Source organism: Rutidosis leptorrhynchoides, chromosome 1, assembly GCF_046630445.1.
Source record: "Rutidosis leptorrhynchoides isolate AG116_Rl617_1_P2 chromosome 1, CSIRO_AGI_Rlap_v1, whole genome shotgun sequence".
In the NCBI taxonomy this organism is placed as follows: domain Eukaryota; kingdom Viridiplantae; phylum Streptophyta; class Magnoliopsida; order Asterales; family Asteraceae; genus Rutidosis; species Rutidosis leptorrhynchoides.
In genome coordinates, this window is record NC_092333.1 from 657,014,204 (window position 1) to 657,032,357 (window position 18,154).

At 33.8% G+C, this 18,154-nt stretch overlaps 1 protein-coding gene across 1 annotated transcript; it reads left to right on the top strand.

Annotated features, from left to right (window-relative positions):
* The first annotated feature begins 15,285 nt into the window (after positions 1–15,285).
* Positions 15,286–16,693, top strand: LOC139885829 (uncharacterized). The gene is made up of 4 exons (XM_071869583.1): positions 15,286–15,651; positions 15,781–15,864; positions 15,999–16,151; positions 16,261–16,693. The coding sequence occupies exons 1-4, from the start codon at positions 15,360–15,362 to the stop codon at positions 16,614–16,616; spliced, it is 885 nt and encodes a 294-aa protein (XP_071725684.1). The 5' UTR covers positions 15,286–15,359; the 3' UTR covers positions 16,617–16,693.
* Positions 16,694–18,154: the final 1,461 nt, after the last annotated feature.

Genomic DNA, 18,154 nt, shown 5'->3' on the forward strand with positions numbered 1-18,154 from the left:
GATAATATATATCAATTTATTTCTGTACACCTAACTTTGGACAACTAGTTGTAGGTTACTAACGAGGACAGCTGACTTAATGAACTTAAAACATCATAATGTATTAAAAATGTTGTAATTATATTTTGAACATACTTTGATATATATGTACATATTTGTTATAGGTTCGTGAATCGACCAGTGGCCAAATCTTATTTCCCGACGAAGTAAAAATTTGTGAAAGTGAGTTATAGTCCCACTTTTAAAATCTAATATTTTGGGATGAGAATACATGCAGCTTTATAAATGTTTTACAAAATAGACACAAGTACGCAAAACTACATTCTATGGTTGGATTATTAAACCGAATATCGCCCTTCAAGTCTGGTAGCCTAAGAATTAGGGAAATGGCCCCTAATTGACGCGAATCCTAAAGATAGATCTATTGGGCTTAACAACCCCCATTCAGGTTATGGATGGTTTAGTACTTCGAGATTATTATACAGATGAGAGGTTCTGTTTTGGGGATATTCTATGCATTAAGTTAACGTCGGTTACCAGGTGTTCAACATATGAATGATTTTTATCTCTATGCAGTTTGCGAAATTCCTGATAAGAGATTTGTTATAAAAATGAAATCTTGTGGTCTATTATTATGATTTGATAATATGTAGGTTAAACCTATAACTCACAAACAATTTTGTTGACGTTTTAAGCATGTTTATTCTCAGGTGATTATTAAGAGCTTCCGCTGTTGCATACTAAATTAAGGACAAGATTTGGAGTCCATGCTTGTATAATATTGTTTAAAAACTGCATTCGAAGACTTATGTTGATGTGTAATATTATTGTAAACCATTATGTAATGGTCGTGTGAAAAACGCTATATTTTAGATTATCATTATTTGATAATCGTCGTAATATTTTAAAGGTTATGGTTTATTTTAAAATTGAATGTAGTCTTTGAAAAACGTCTCATATAGAGGTCAAAACCTCGCGACGAAATCAATTAATATGGAACGTTTATAATCAATATGAACGGGACATTTCATCTTTAGCAAAACATTTCTTCAAATTCGACACGTGGAAAGTGTTATGTACAGCCGCGAGTTGTTGAGGTAGCTCCAGTTGGTAAGCTACTGGTCCGACACGATCTATAATCTTGAATGGTCCAATGTACCTTGGATTTAGTTTCCCCCGTTTACCAAATCGAACAACGCCTTTCCAAGGTGAAACCTTAAGCATGACCATTTCTCCAATTTCAAACTCTATATCTTTTCTTTAACTATCCGCGTAGCTCTTTTGTCGACTCTGGGCAGTTTTCAATCGTTGTTGAATTTGGATGATTTTCTCGGTAGTTTCTTGTATTATCTCCGGACCCGTAATCTGTCTATCCCCTACTTCATTCCAACAAATCAGAGACCTGCACTTTCTACCATAAAGTGCCTCAAACGGCGCCATCTCAATACTAGAATGATAATTGTTGTTCTAGGAAAATTCTACTAACGGTAGATGTCGATCCCAACTGTTTCCGAAATCAATAACACATGCTCGTAGCATGTCTTCAAGAGTTTGTATCGTCCTTTCGCTCTGCCCATCAGTTTGTGGATGATAGGCAGTACTCATGTCTAAACGAGTCCCTAATGCTTGTTGCAATGTCTGCCAGAACCTTGAAACAAATCTACCATCCCTATCAGAGATAATAGAGACCCGTATTCCATGTCTGGAGACAACCTCCTTCAAATACAATCGCGCCAACTTCTCCATTTTGTCATCTTCTCTCATTGGCAGGAAGTGTGCTGACTTGGTGAGACGATCAAATATTACTCAAATAGTATCATAACCACTTGCAGTCCTTGGCAATTTAGTAATGAAATCCATGGTAATGTTTTTCCCTTTCCATTCCGGGATTTCAGGTTGTTGTAGTAGACCTGATGGTTTCTGATGTTCAGCTTTGACCTTAGAACACATCAAACATTCTCCTACATATTTAGTAATATCGGCTTTCATACCCGGCCACCAAAAGTGTTTCTTGAGATCTTTATACATCTTCCCCGCTCCGGGATGTATTGAATATCTGGTTTTATGTGCTTCCTTAAGTACCATTTTTCTCACATCTCCAAATCTTGGTACCCAAATTCTATCAGCCCTATATCGGGTTCCGTCTTCCCGAATATTAAGATGTTTCTCTGATCATTTGGGTATCTCATTCTTCAACTTTCCTTCTTTTACAACCCCCTATTGCGCCTCCTTTATTTGAGTAGTAAGGTTAGTACGAATAATTATATTCATAGCTTTTACCCGTATAGGTTCTCTGTCCTTTCTACTCAAAGCGTCGGCTACCACATTCGCCTTCCCCGGGTGGTATCGAATCTCAAAATCATAATCATTCAACAGTTCAATCCACCTGCGTTATCTCATATTCAGTTGCTTCTAATTAAATATATGTTGGAGACTTTTGTGGTCGGTATATATAATACTTTTGACTCCATATAAATAATGCCTCCAAGTCTTTAATGCAAAAACAACAGCACCCAATTCCAAATCGTGAGTCGTATAATTTTGCTCGTGAATCTTCAATTGTCTAGACGCATAAGCAATCACCTTCGTTCGTTGCATTAATACACAACCAAGACCTTGTTTTGATGCATTACAATAAATCACAAAATCATCATTCCCTTCAGGCAATGACAATATAGGTGTCGTAGTTAGCTTATTCTTCAATAACTGAAACGCCTTCTCTTGTTCATCCTTCCATTCAAATTTCTTCCCTTTATGCGTTAATGCAGTCAAGGGTTTTGCTATTTTGGAGAAATCTTGGATGAATCTTCTGTAGTAACCAGCCAATCCTAAAAATTGACGTATATGCTTCGGAGTTTTTGGGGTTTCCCACTTTTCAACGGTTTCGATCTTTGCCGGGTCCACCTGGATACCTTCTTTGTTCACTATGTGACCGAGGAATTGAACTTCTTCCAACCAAAATGCACACTTTGAAAACTTAGCGTACAGTTTTTCTTTCCTCAATACTTCTAGCACTTTTCTCAAATGTTCTTCGTGCTCTTGATCATTCTTTGAGTAAATAAGTATGTCATCGATGAAAATAATGACAAACTTGTCAAGATATGGCCCACACACTCGGTTCATAAGGTCCAAGAACACAGCTGGTGCGTTAGTCAATCCAAACGGCATAACCATAAACTCGTAATGACCATAACGCGTCCTAAAAGCAGTTTTTGGAATATCATCCTTGTGACGATCGCTCCAAATCCATATCGACGAACACGTCATTCATCGATTTCATTGCGAGGTATTTGACCTCTATATGATACGTTTTGTAAATATTGCATTCTTTTGAAAAGACACACCATAAATGAATATTTAAATCAAAGGTTTTCGACATCTGATGATTTCTACATATAGACAATCATCGTAAATAATAGTTTACAATAATACTTCCATTGACAATGTAGTCAAAATAAGATACATGGTGATGATTTGGTAAATGCAACGTTTCCTTGAAAAATATGTCATGTAAGACTCCATGCACATAGCTTGTCCAACATATAAGCAAACAGCGGAAGACTTCTAGGAAACCTGAGAATAAACATGCTAACAAGTGTCAACACAAAGGTTGGTGAGTTCATAGTTTTATTGTTTCATATAATCTGTATATAACGGTGGATCACAAGATTTCAGTTGTTTCACCTGAAATGTTTATCAAAAGATTCTACAAGATTGAGCACCCTGGTAACTAAGCTTTAACGTCTATAATAAGTACCCTTTGTATAATAATCTTAATAATACACGCAAACCAACGTATACGCTTCTCAAATAGCATACGCCTGTTAAAAGGCTAGTGCTCTAGCTCGGACGGGGATGTCAAGCCCTATGGATCCATATACTACTACTCGCGCCCACCAGTTCTTATAACCGGTAGTTACTAGTTACCAAAGCTAAGGGATTTTTGGTTCAAACTCAGTATAGAATTTAGTATGTACTCACCTTAGCAGCATATAAAGTCGTTCACCAAAATGTGATCGAAACTCGGATTACCAAATAATCGTAGATCTCAACATATCAATATTGAGATTCAATATTGTAGGAAAGTACGTAGACGTAACGGAGATGATAAACACTAGGTTTGATTCACAAATATATCCCCGAACATTACCCATAACCTCCTTGGCAATAACCCATAATTTCCTTAACTCTAGCTTGCTCGTAAACTCGTTTTGAAATCGTTTGGACATAACCTCGTCGTAGTATTTTATGTATAATACTAATAATATTACTAATAAAAATAATAAGATTAATAATAATAATGTTAATCTTAATAATATTAATAATATATATATATATATATATATATATATATATATATATATATATATATATATATATATATATATATATATATATATATATATATATATTTGAGAGACAGAGAGATTTGAGAAGAAAAAGTAAATAAATCTGAACAAAACTGCGAGCTTTATAGACCTAGCCTGGTTCCCACTGCCATACGATCGCATGGCTGGGTAGAAGGATTCCCATGCGATCGCATGGGGTCCTTTTCCAGCTCACAAAACTTTTGCCTCAACGTTTGTCGATATATTTTTATATTAATATATAATATATAATTTATATAATTAATTATATATTATATTAAATTCACATGCATAGTTAACTTGAAATTTTTGTTCCGATAAGTCGTACGTCATTACTCGACTTATGTCCCGGTTCCAGTTTTTCGAACGTCCTTTCGTACACTGATAAAACTAGCACTTTACTTTTCGTGACTCGTACATTTGTCAAAATATAGCCTTAAATCATCCTTAAACTATACCACTCGAGGTATAACTTATACATTTGAGTGTTTTGGTCATTTACTTCTATAAATCATCGTCTCGCTATTTGTTAATATATATATATATATATATATATATATATATATCTTCATTTTGAAATAGTGTTTTACTGTAGCAAATTACTGTAGCAATTCACTGTAGCAAATAGTGATTTTCGAAAACACTGTAGCATTTTGGGTACTGTAGCAATTTGAAAATACTGTAGCAAATTAGGGTTTTACTGGTTCATCTTAAACGCTTTAGTTAACTTATCTAAATATCAATCGAATCAATAAACGAATGTTACTATCGTTTACTAAATAACTTGAAATTATATATATATGTATATATCTTTTTAATATACATAAATCAGTTTTTAAATACACATTGGAAGTTATTTATAAATAAATTTTAATAATAAATATTTCAACTTATCATATATATTCAAGTAGATATTTAAACCAATAAGTTTAATGTACGGTATCAAACAATTAATACATTGTTACCTTTTCAAGTTATAGTATATATGTATCTATTTACATATAATTGTTCGCGAATCGTCGAAAACAACCGAAGGGTATTTAAATATATAAAAGTAGTTCAAAAATTTTGAGATTCAGTTTTACAGACTTTGGTCAGAAATTTCTGGGTCATCACAATCCTCCTTTACTCGCATTTGATGATATCCAGAACGTAAATTGATTTTCGAATAAACCGACGAGCCTTGTAGTTGATCAAATAAGTCGTCAATTCTCGGCAGTGGATAACGGTTTTTGATGGTAAGTTTAGTCAATACACAACCTAAATGTACCATCCTTCTTCTTGACAAACAAAACAGGAGCTCCCCATAGTGATGTGCTTGGTCAAATGAAACCACGTTCTAATAGTTCTTGCAGTTGGCTTTGCAGTTCTTTCATCTCGCTGGGTTCAAGTCTGTAAGGAGCACGAACTACTGGTGCAGCTCCTGGTACAAGATCTATTTGAAATTCAACAGATCGATGTGGAGGTAGTTCCGGTAATTCTTTCGGAAATACATCGGGAAATTCTTTTGCGACGGGAACATCATTGATGCTCTTTTCTTCAGTTTGTACTTTCTCGACGTGTGCTAGAATAGCATAGAAACCTTTTCTTATTAGTTTTTGTGCCTTCAAATTACTAATAAGATGTAGCTTCGTGTTGCCCTTTTCTCCGTACACCATCAAGGGTTCTCCTTCTTCTCGTACAATGTGAATTGCATTTTTGTAACATACGATCTCTGCTTTCATCTCCTTCAGCCGGTCCATGCCAACTATTACATCAAAACTCCCTAACTCTACTGGTATCAAATCAATCTTAAATATTTCGCTACCCAGTTTAATTTCTCGATTCCGGCATATATAATCTTCTGAAATTAATTTACCGTTTGCTAATTCGAGTAAAAATTTACTATCCAACGGCGTCAATGGACAACTTAATTTAGCACAAAAATCTCTACTCATATAGCTTCTATCCGTACCCGAATCAAATAAAATGTAAGCAGATTTATTGTCAATAAGAAACGTACCCGAAACAAGCTTCGGGTCTTCCTGTGCCTCTGCCGCATCAATATTGAAAACTCTTCCGCGACCTTGTCCATTCGTGTTCTCCTGGTTCGGGCAATTTCTAATAATGTGGCCCAGTTTTCCACATTTATAACAAACTACATTGGCATAACTTGCTCCGACACTACTTGCTCCGCCATTACTCGTTCCGACACCATTTGTTCCTTTCGTTCTGTTAACCCCTGGTCCGTAGACCTCACACTTCGCCGCGCTATGACCATTTCTTTTACACTTGTTGCAAAATTTGGTGCAGAACCCCGAGTGATACTTTTCACACCTTTGGCATAGCTGCTTCTGATTGTTGTTGTTGTTGTTGTGGTTGTTATTGTTGTTGGGATGATTGTTGTAGTTGTTGTTGTTATTGTTGTGCCGTTTGTTGTAGTTGCGATTGATGTTGCGATTGTTGGGATAGTTGTTGTTGTATTGGTGACTCTTATCACCGTTTTCCTCCCACTTTCTTTTGACTAGCTGCACGTTGGCCTCTTCTGCCGCCTGTTCTTTAATTCTTCCCTCAATCTGGTTCACTAGTTTGTGAGCCATTCTACATGCCTTTTATATGGAGGCAGGCTCGTGTGAACTTATATCTTCTTGGATTCTCTCCGGTAACCCTTTCACAAACGCGTCGATCTTCTCTTCCTCATCTTCGAACGCTCTCGGACACAATAGGCACAATTCTGTGAATAGTCTTTCGTACGAAGTAATATCGAATCCCTGTGTTCGTAACCCGCTAAGTTCTGAGTTGAGCTTATTGACCTCGGTTCTGGGACGGTACTTCTCGTTCATCAAGTGCTTGAATGCTGACCACGGTAGCGCGTAAGCAGCATCTTGTCCCACTTGCTCTAGATAGGTATTCCACCATGTTAACGCAATACCTGTGAAGGTATGCGTAACGTACTTCACTTTATCTCTTTCAGCACACTTACTTATGGCAAACACCGATTCAACTTTCTCGGTCCACCGTTTCAATTCGATTGGTCCTTCGGTCCCATCAAATTCCGAAGGTTTGCAGGCAGTGAATTCCTTGTAGGAGCATCCTACACGATTTCTTGCGTCGTTAGCTGTATTGCTAGATTCAGAGTTATTGTTGGTATGTAGCGCGGCCTGTACTGCGGCTATGTTTGAAGCAAGAAAGGCACGAAATTCCTCTTCGCTCATATTCAAGGTGTGTCGAGTAGTCGGTGCCATTTCCTTCAAAATAGTCAAATGAAACAATTTAATCATACAGAATATTAAGAGTAGTCAATAGTATCTCGTAGCATAATATGAACTCATTTATAAAAGCTTTTTCTTCATATTAGCGTTTTATAATTTTAAATTCGGGTACTACCCACCCGTTAAGTTCATACTTAGTAGCTAATATACAATTCAACTACTACTATTCCATATGAAAAACTGATTATAATAATATATCACATACAAATATTCTTCAAACTTACAACTTCGCTATATTACATATAACATGAAATATAGTACACTATGATACAGGACAGTTTTGAAGATAAATCTAGTTAATACGCAAGTTGTTCAGCAAAGGAAATAAAGACACGTAATTCATAAGTCCAGAAACAAGTCATGCATTCTGGTTTTACTAAGACGACTTCCCATCCTTGGTCTTGTGGAAAATAACTGTTATGACCATTGGCTAGGCAGCATGTTGTAATGTCGTCAAAAGGACGAGGGTTTTGTAATGTCCAACAGCCCTGTAATAATCTAAAAACCTCGTTTCTCACCCCAACTGCTGAATCCGTCACTTGTGGGAAAGTTTTATTTAAAAGCTGCAATCCGATGTTCTTTTTCTCACTTAGGTAAGAAGCGAACATCACTAACCCGTAAGCATAACATGCTTCTTTATGTTGCATGTTAGAAGCTCTTTCTAATTCACGAAATCCTATGTTGGGATATGTTGAGTCAAAATAGGTTCTTAACCCGTAGCGTTAAATTGCATTTGGGTTCCCCGCATTTAACGCTTTAAAGAAAACACGGCGTAACTTGAAGTCTCCCCAATGTGATATACCCCACCTATCAAAGGAAAGCCTTTTATAAACTAAGGCATTTCTGGAAAGTCTTTCAAATGTTTGACAAGTTAATTTCGCTATAACTAAATGTGCTGATGAATTCTGGCCGACTCTAGACAAGATTTTCTCAATCATATCCTCTGGTAGGTCTTCTAAAATATTCGGTTGTCTACCCTTAACGTCCATTTTGTTTTTATACTGTAAAATAGACAAGGATTAGATTTGTAATAACAAACAATACAAGCAATTTTTACATAGAACATAAAAGTACAAGCACACTACAATACATTTATTACACAACATGCTCACACTCCTCTAATCTGAATCACTGGTTTCTTCTTCTTCGGACTTGGTTCTTTTTCCTAATTTTCTAGGGATATATGATGTTCCTCTAATATGAGCCGTCGTTTTCCACATTGGTTTAGAAAAACCTGGTGGTTTAGAGGTTCCCGGGTTATTGTCACGATATTGAAAATACGGGTGTTGACGGTACATATAAAGCTCATCGGGGTTGGAATCAGATTTCTCTATTTTGATGCCTTTTCCCTTATTATTTTCTTTTGCCTCATTAAATTGGGTCGGGGTAATTTCTATAACATCATCGGAATCCTCATCAGGATCCGATTCATCGGAAAATTGGTAATTTTCCCAATATTTTGCTTCCTTAGCGGAAACACCATTGACCATTATTAACTTTGGTCCATTGGTTGAGGATTTTCTTTTATTTGTCCGGTTTTCTGTGGTTCCTACTATTCCCCCCTCCGGAACCTCTTCTTCTTCCGGTTCCTCTTCTTCCGGTTCCTCTTCTTCCGGTTCCGTTTCCTCTTCTTCCGGTTCTTCGGGAACTTGTGAATCTTGCCAATATATATTCGACTCTTCGTTATTATTAGGTGAGTCAATGGGATTTGTGCTAGAGGTAGACATCTATCACACAATATCAAACATGTTAAGAGATTAATATACCACATAATATTTACATGTTAATAATATATAGTTTCCAACAAAAATGTTAAGCAATCATTTTTAAAGAAAATACGGTCGAAGTCCAGACTCACTAATGCATCTTAACAAACTCGATAAGACACACTAATGCAAATTTTCTGGTTCTCTAAGACCAACGCTCTGATACCAACTGAAATGTCCCGTTCATATTGATTATAAACGTTCCATATTAATTGATTTCGTTGCGAGGTTTTGACCTCTATATGAGACGTTTTTCAAAGACTGCATTCATTTTTAAAACAACCATAACCTTTATTTTATCAATAAAGGTTTCAAAAGCATTACGTAGATTATCAAATAATGATAATCTAAAATATAATGTTTACACACGATCATTACATAATGGTTTACAATAGAAATATATTACATCGACATATGTTTCTTGAATGCAGTTTTTACACAATATCATACAAACATGGACTCCAAATCTTGTCCTTATTTTAGTATGTAACAGCGGAAGCTCTTAGTATTCACCTGAGAATAAACATGCTTTAAACGTCAATAAAAATGTTGGTGAGTTATAGGTTTAACCTATATATATCAAATCGTAACAATAGACTACAAGATTTCATATTTCAATACACATCCCATACATAGAGATAAAAATCATTCATATGGTGAACACCTGGTAACCGACATTAACAAGATGCATATATAAGAATATCCCCATCATTCCGGGACACCCTTCGGATATGATATAAATTTCGAAGTACTAATGCATCCGGTACTTTGGATGGGGTTTGTTAGGCCCAATAGATCTATCTTTAGGATTCGCGTCAATTAGGGTGTCTGTTCCCTAATTCTTAGATTACCAGACTTAATAAAAAGGGGCATATTCGATTTCGATAATTCAACCATAGAATGTAGTTTCACGTACTTGTGTCTATTTTGTAAATCATTTATAAACCTGCATGTATTCTCATCCCAAAAATATTAGATTTTAAAAGTGGGACTATAACTCACTTTCACAGATATTTCCCTCCTTGGAAATAACACTTGGCTACGGATCGATTCACGAACCTATACAAATATGTACATATATATCAAAGTATGATCAAAATATAATTACAACCATTTTTTATTATGTTTTAAAAATTTGAGTGTATTAAGTCAGCTGTCCTCGTTAGTAACCTACAACTAATTGTCCACAGTTAGATGTACAGAAATAAATCGATATATATTATCATGAATCAATCCACGACCCAGTGTATACACGTCTCAGGCTAGATCACAACTCAAAGTATATATATTTTTGGAATCAACCTCAACCCTGTATAGCTAACTCCAACATTACTGCATATAGAGTGTCTATGGTTGTTCCAAATAATATATATACATGGGTCGATATGATATGTCAAAATATTTGCATACGTGTCTATGGTATCCCAAGATTACATAATATATTAGAATATATATATAATACAATATAAATTAGTTAGGATATGATTTGTATAGATTTGTTAAACATTTCCCGTAGCTAAAAAGATCAAAAAGATCCAATCTTGTTTTACCCATAACTTCTTCATTTTAAATCCGTTTTGAGTGAATCAAATTGCTATGGTTTCATATTGAACTCTAATTTAAGAATCCAAACAGAAAAAGTATAGGTTTATAGTCAGAAATTTAAGTTACATGTCAATTACTAAAGAGGTAGTCATTTCCGTCGAAAGAACGACATCTTGATGACCATTTTCAAAAAAAACATACTTTCACTTTGAGTTTAACCAAGATTTTTGGATATAGTTTCATGTTCATATGAAAAATCATTTTCCCAGAAGAACAACTTTTAAATCAAAGTTTATCATAGTTTTTAATTATCCAAACCAAAACAGCCCCCGGTTTCACTACGACGGCGTATATCCGATTTTATGGTGTTCATCGTGTTTCCAGGTTTTAAATCATTAAGTTAGCATATCATATAGATATAGAACATATGCTTAGTTGATTTTAAAAGTCAAATTAGAAGGATTAACTTTTGTTTGCGAATAAGTAGAATTAACTAAAATATGTTCTAGTGATTACAAGTTTAAACTTTCGAATAAGATAGCTTTATATGTATGAATCGAATGATGTTATGAACATCATTACTACCTCAAGTTTTCTGGATAAAACTACTGAAAATGAGAAAAATGGATCTAGCTTCAAAGGATCCTTGGATGGCTTGAAAGTTCTTGAAGCAGAATCATGACACGAAAACAGTTCAAGTAAGATTTTCACTCGAAATAAGATTGGTATAGTTGTATAAATTGAATCAAAGTTTGAATATGAATATTACCTTGAATTAGAAAGATAACCTACTGTAAATAACAAAGGTTCCTTGATCTTAGATGATTACTTGGAATGGATTAGAAAGCTTGGAAGTAAACTTGCAAACTTGGAAATATTCTTGATTTCTATGAAACTATACTTATGGAATTTATGAAGAACACTTAGAACTTGAAGATGGAACTTGAGAGAGATCAATTAGATGAAGAAAATTGAAGAATGAAAGTGTTTGTAGGTGTTTTTGGTCGTTGGTATATGGATTAGATATAAAGGATATGTAATTTTGTTTTCATGTAAATAAGTCATGAATGATTACTAATATTTTTGTAATTTTATGAGATATTTCATGCTAGTTGCCAAATGATGGTTCCCACATGTGTTAGGTGACTCACATGGGCTGCAAAGATCTGATCATTAGAGTGTATATACCAATAGTACATACATATAAAAGCTGTGTATTGTACGAGTACGAATACGGATGCATACGAGTAAAATTGTTGATGAAACTGAACGAGGATGTAATTGTAAGAATTTTTGTTAAGTAGAAGTACTTTGATATGTGTCTTGAATTCTTTCAAAAGTGTAAGAATACATATCAAAACACAACATGTATATACATTCTAATGGAGTCGTTAAGTCTTCGTTAGTCGTTACATGTAAGTGTTGTTTTGAAACCTTTAAGTTAACGATCTCAATTAATGTTGTTAACCCAATGTTTATTATATCAAATGAGATGTTAAATTATTATATTATCATGATATTATGATGTATGAATATCTCTTAATATGATATATACATTAAAATATCGTTACAACGATAATCGTTACATATAAGTCTCGTTTCGTAATTCTTGAGTTAGTAGTCTTATTTTTACATATGTAGTTCATTGTTAACACACTTAATGATATATTTAAATATCATTTTATCATGTTAAATATAGTGTATCAATATCTTAATATGATACATATGTATTTAGTAGACGTTATCATAACGATAATCGTTATATATATCATTTCGAGTTTCTTAACTTAGAATCTCATTTCTTATGTATATCACACATTGTTAATATACTTAGTGAGATACTTACTCATCATAATCTCATGTCAACCATATATATATATATATATATATATATATATATATATATATATATATATATATATATATATATATATATATATATATATATACCACAACATGTAGTTTTTACAAATTTGTAACGTTCGTGAATCGCCGGTCAACTTGGGTGATCAATTGTCTATATGAAACTTATTTCATTTAATCAAGTCTTAACAAGTTTGATTGTTTAACACGTTGGAAACATTTAGTCATGTAAATATCAATCTCAATTAATATATATAAACATGGAAAAGTTCGGGTCACTACAGGTTATCCACGAGACTTAGGATTAAATCAAATAAGGTTTAGTCACAAGGAATGGTGACGTGTGAGCTTGGCTTAACCAAGTAGGGTTGACCATGTGGCATTGTGATGAAATCGAGCAGGGCATAATCACAATGTGTTGTTGTGCGTTGTGGTGAAACAAACTAGGGCGTAACCATAATGTGTTTGTATTTTTATTTATATTAACATGTTTATACTTGCAATTACATGTTATCTTGGTGGTTTAATTGGCGACTTGATTGGCGATACGGTCATTTGTATGATTTATGTTTGCATATGTATGCTTATTATTCTCGCTAAGCGGTAGCTTACGTTTTCGTTGTTTAATCTTTTTATAGATTCGATAGTGGGTAACTAGAGATGTACTGGACCGCGCGTTGCGGCACGTCGAATTCTGTTTGTTTTTTGTTATGGTTCTAATGAATGTACGTTGTGTAAACCGTATATACATTGGCAAAAAGTTCACCAGGTGCGCGTTGTGGCGCGCATTGCTTTGTAATTCGATTACGCAGAAATTCACTTAACCGTTTTATAGTCATTTCAGCAAGATAAGAGTACTGCGGGAGATGAAAATGCACATTTAATATTATGATAATTATATATGCATGTTAAAAAATAATATAGGGAACCTAAATTGTAAATTAAATCACTTTCACGTTTATTGCTCAAAAACAAAGGTGCGTTGATAGTGCTTCGAAGCTCCGTTTTGAATATAATTTGTTGTATTTAGTTCATAAAATTATTTCGAGTTTAACGCTAATGATGAGATAACGTAACTTGGAGCGAATAAAAAAATTAAATCCTGTCAAAAAATTTGGTGAATTTTGTTTAGTATTTTTTTTAATAAATGTAAAATTAACACTTTATACCCTTTGAAGTTACTATTTACACCCCTCAAGTAATCAAAACCTACCTTTCATACCTCAAAAGTTACCCCTTAAAGTCTTAAACCTTCCAATTTAATGCAACGTTACATTTTATGCATTTCAAAATTAATGTCGTTCACTTCACTCAAACTGCCAAAATATAGGTGGCATTTACTGTATATAGTAAAGTAATAGTAATAATAGTAATAGTAATATTTGTATGTGAGGATATAACAACAACAACAACAAAACCTAATATCACATGAATGATGTATGTGAGAGGTGATATGTAGACAATCTTTCCCCTATTCGAGAATAAAGACAAGTTATTTCTCCACTCAGAGTGAAACACTCTCAAGAGTAAAATCATCCATCTCTTTATTCGACGAATAAAGAGATTGCTTCCGAGAGGACCTCCGGCCTTTAAGTAGGAAAATTTTTTTTAAAAAAATTAAAAATAATAATAGACGCCATGAAAATGGTAGAATCAAATTTTCATGAATTTTAAATCCTGCATGAAATTTAGTTTAGACTCTAAGAGTCAGTTAAGTCGTCAATAGATTAACAATTGTTGTCGACTCAGTCGAATGTGAGGATATAAATATGTATTTAATTGATCTTAGCCAAAAGGCCGAGAAAAGTCCGAGAAAAGTATAATAGGTTTTTAATTGTTGGTAGTGTTTTGGGCATAAATTGTAATGTTTGAAAGGAGTCGGTTTCATAGAATAATAAAGTTGTCGTTGTTGATTGGTGTCGAAAGGTTGTTTCATTATGTTTCAAACTCTTAGACCACCCCCTATGGTTAGTTACCCGCCCATTACCCGCTCATTACCCGTAACTAACCATAGGCACCACTTAGTTACCCGCGTTAGTTACCCGCTTTCACCATAGATTTAACGGAAGAGTTATAGGAATTGCGGGTCCCAGTGCTTTTTATTGTTGAACTTGATGCTTTATTGCTTGTACGTTGTATATTAAGAGGAGTATTGTTTTAGCCATGATAGGGAGTGTTTAGTTATGAGTTAGTTATAGGATATTAGTGTTGATGTGGCGCTGATGTGGAAAGTTAAGAGGATGAATAGTTTAGTTACGATAGGGAGTGGCCTTACATGTCTTCTATATGTTCTCGGTTTCTTTCATCTTTTTTAAAAAATTTATTGTTTAATTTAACTTTTTTATTCGTAACTAATAAAAAAAGAAATAAAAAGCAATATGTTTTATTTATACTCCATAAGTCTTGCGGGAAAAGAAAAGTACCTTTTTTAAAAAAAAAAAAGAAAAAAAAAAAAAAGTATCAAACCCTAATTTTTGGGGATATTTAAAAAGAGATCCTCCTCCTTCCTATACGAATCCGTGTGAGTATCGAGAGAAAGCTTGATAATTTATAGGAAAATAAAGAAGATGGCTTTGTTGAAATTTGGAAAACAAATAATGGGAGTGTCAAGATCTCATCAACCATTACCCTTAGGGTTTTGGCGTTACTTAACTTTATCAAAAACAACTCATCGTCATCGCCTTTTGTGTGCTAGTTATACCACCAGTGTTAATTCAGACAACACCACCACCAACAATGAATCGGAATTGCCAACAAAACATCTTCTTGGTTACAAAGGTAAATTTTATTCTTATCTGTTGAGGAAGTTTGACTATCATCCTGCTCCTCCTAATCCTGCTGTTCCTACCCGTGTCCAAGGTATAATACAATTGTTACTTTTTTTGCTATTTTTATGGAGTATTTTTAGTGTTTGACTGACTAAATTAATAATACTTCTAATTTACTTGATTTTCTCTTGTGAAAAATTATAATTGATGGATGCATCAGTGATGATGAGAAATATCATGGTAAAAATCAAGTCTTTTCCAGGAGAAAATCCTCCTGTCCATGAAATCAGGCCGCTATACCATGGTCCATTCTTTTCCTTTCACTTATTTTTTTTTTTTTATCATCAATCATTTATCAATTATCAATTATCAATTATCAATATTGAAATGGAAAAATTAATAGATAAATAATAGTAAATATGATGTATAAATGAACAGAACTGCTTTGTAAGTTGGATAAATATGGCATGGTTTATGTTTTGATGGCATTTTCGAGACTAGAAGCTCTCCGTTATAAACCTTCTCCGAGTATTGACAAATTCCAAGATTTGGTTGCTAACCTCCCCACCAGTATGATCCCTTTATTTGAAGGTTATTACTCCATTTTTACTTGTATGTTTCTTTAAAAGTATTATTATAACTAACTATTGCCCTGGGAGAATATTACAGTGTATGTATTTTGTCATTTACATGTAATCAGATATGACGCTTGACGTGTTAAAGGCGGAGTATCATCACATACTTAATCGAGACATCAAAGTGTTGGCTGAGCCATCAAGCTTGTGTGTTGTTGCTGACTTGTATCATATTGGAAAGCCTCACCTCAAAGTCTTCGTCATCGGTGATCATCTAGTGGTATTGGGGAAAGACATAAATGACCCTAACGACTATAAATTTGATCCAACCCCTAAGCAAATGGTTAAAATCCCACCATTTCCTTACTTTCATGACAAGATCACTTCCTCCATCATACGAGGCCGACTCCATGTTGTTTTTCATCATGTTGATCAATCTCAAGTGGTCAACAAACCCAAGATTTACGAGGTTATAATGTAATGTTTGGCTAAAAAGGAAATGATGTATGATCGTTAACGTATTTGCGTTCAATCTTTTGTACTGTTGTAAATGGGAATCAATGCTAATTATGCGTCTTTGATGACGAGTTTGACTTATTTCAACTTGTAGTGTTTGTGCTGTTGTTTTTGGTTCTTTGTGTTTTGTTGCTCGTTGGGCTTGTTTATTACATTTGTTGTGTGTTGGTTGAATTGGTTATCACGGAGTTAGGTAATTGTTAGAATCCCGTCATTGGTTAACACCTCTATACAAGCAAGTCAAAACAAATTTTTCAATCACCCAATACGTATTCAAAATATATAGAACCTCAAAAGTCAAAGTTAACTCTCTTATAAGTCTTTTTATTTCATATTCTAACTCACTTATATATAAATATAGTCTTAAAATCACATGTAACACATCACATATACAACCAAAGAAAAAAGAAAGTGGGTGTGGTCCAGACCCTCACCCAACACATATTACTCAAACTTGATGATACTCACCCACCATATTTCGAATAATACACATATTTTTGTATTGTAAACTCACAATTACACCCTTAAATTAATCTAGGTAGTTGAAATTATAATATTATTCTAAGTATAAATAAAGGTATAATGATAAGTTAGGTGTGTATGAATCAAAACATAGTGTGTGAGTATCACCTTCCATTATTGACCTGCCCATTTGGTCACCTTTAGTTATTAGTAAGGATGGGTAGCAGCTTTACCAGAAACACATGGCGTTATCACTTTCTGTACAGTATGCCATAGTGACCAGGTCGGTATAGCAAGACACGAGTTACTTCAGTTATTTGATACATCTTCAAGTATAAGATGAAATAGCACCGCCGCAAATCGAAGAACCATATAGTTATGTGGAGATAAAGTGGGTATTGAACAACTTTTTGATAAAATTGCAACAAAAAAAAAAAAGGACCATACCCATAAATGCCCAGAGACGAAATGGTGATTTGCGTCTGTTTGCATCTTTATTTTTGTATCTTTGTAATTGTGAAATAAAACTGATGATTGTGAACTCTATTAATAATAAAGAATCACATAAATTGTTTGGTGGATTTCCGAAATTGATTAGCAGAGGATTGCTTTGGGAAGATTTTAGAGTTTATGAAAGACGAAGATGAAGGAGAAAAAAAAGCTATGAGAATGATAAAAAGAAGAAATGCTCTCACAAGATCGTCGCTCGATTGTATTTAATGGAAATAATTAACGTTCGTTAATGAGATGGACTATCGTTGATTAAAACCCAAACCATAGGACTATCCGGGATTAAAAAGTTTATGGACGAAACTTGATGCTTTCGATAAACCATAAGGACTATCTTTGAAGTTTTGTCTAAATTCAAATTGGACAAATAATTAAATTGACATTATTTTTATTTATATACATATACATACAAATACAAATACAAATACAAATATAATAATAATAATAATAATAATAATAATAATAATAATAATAATAATAATAATAATAATAATAATAATAATAATAATAATAATAATAATATAGATGGAT

What these genes read in the sequence shown, in the direction of transcription:
- LOC139885829 (XM_071869583.1), top strand. Translation starts at nt 15,360, where the DNA reads ATGGCTTTGTTGAAATTTGGAAAACAAATAATGGGAGTGTCAAGATCT. An exon ending in AATCAGGCCGCTATACCATG is followed by an intron (nt 15,865 to 15,998) that starts GTCCATTCTTTT and finishes ATAAATGAACAG; the next exon opens with AACTGCTTTGTAAGTTGGAT. An exon ending in TATGATCCCTTTATTTGAAG is followed by an intron (nt 16,152 to 16,260) that starts GTTATTACTCCA and finishes ACATGTAATCAG; the next exon opens with ATATGACGCTTGACGTGTTA.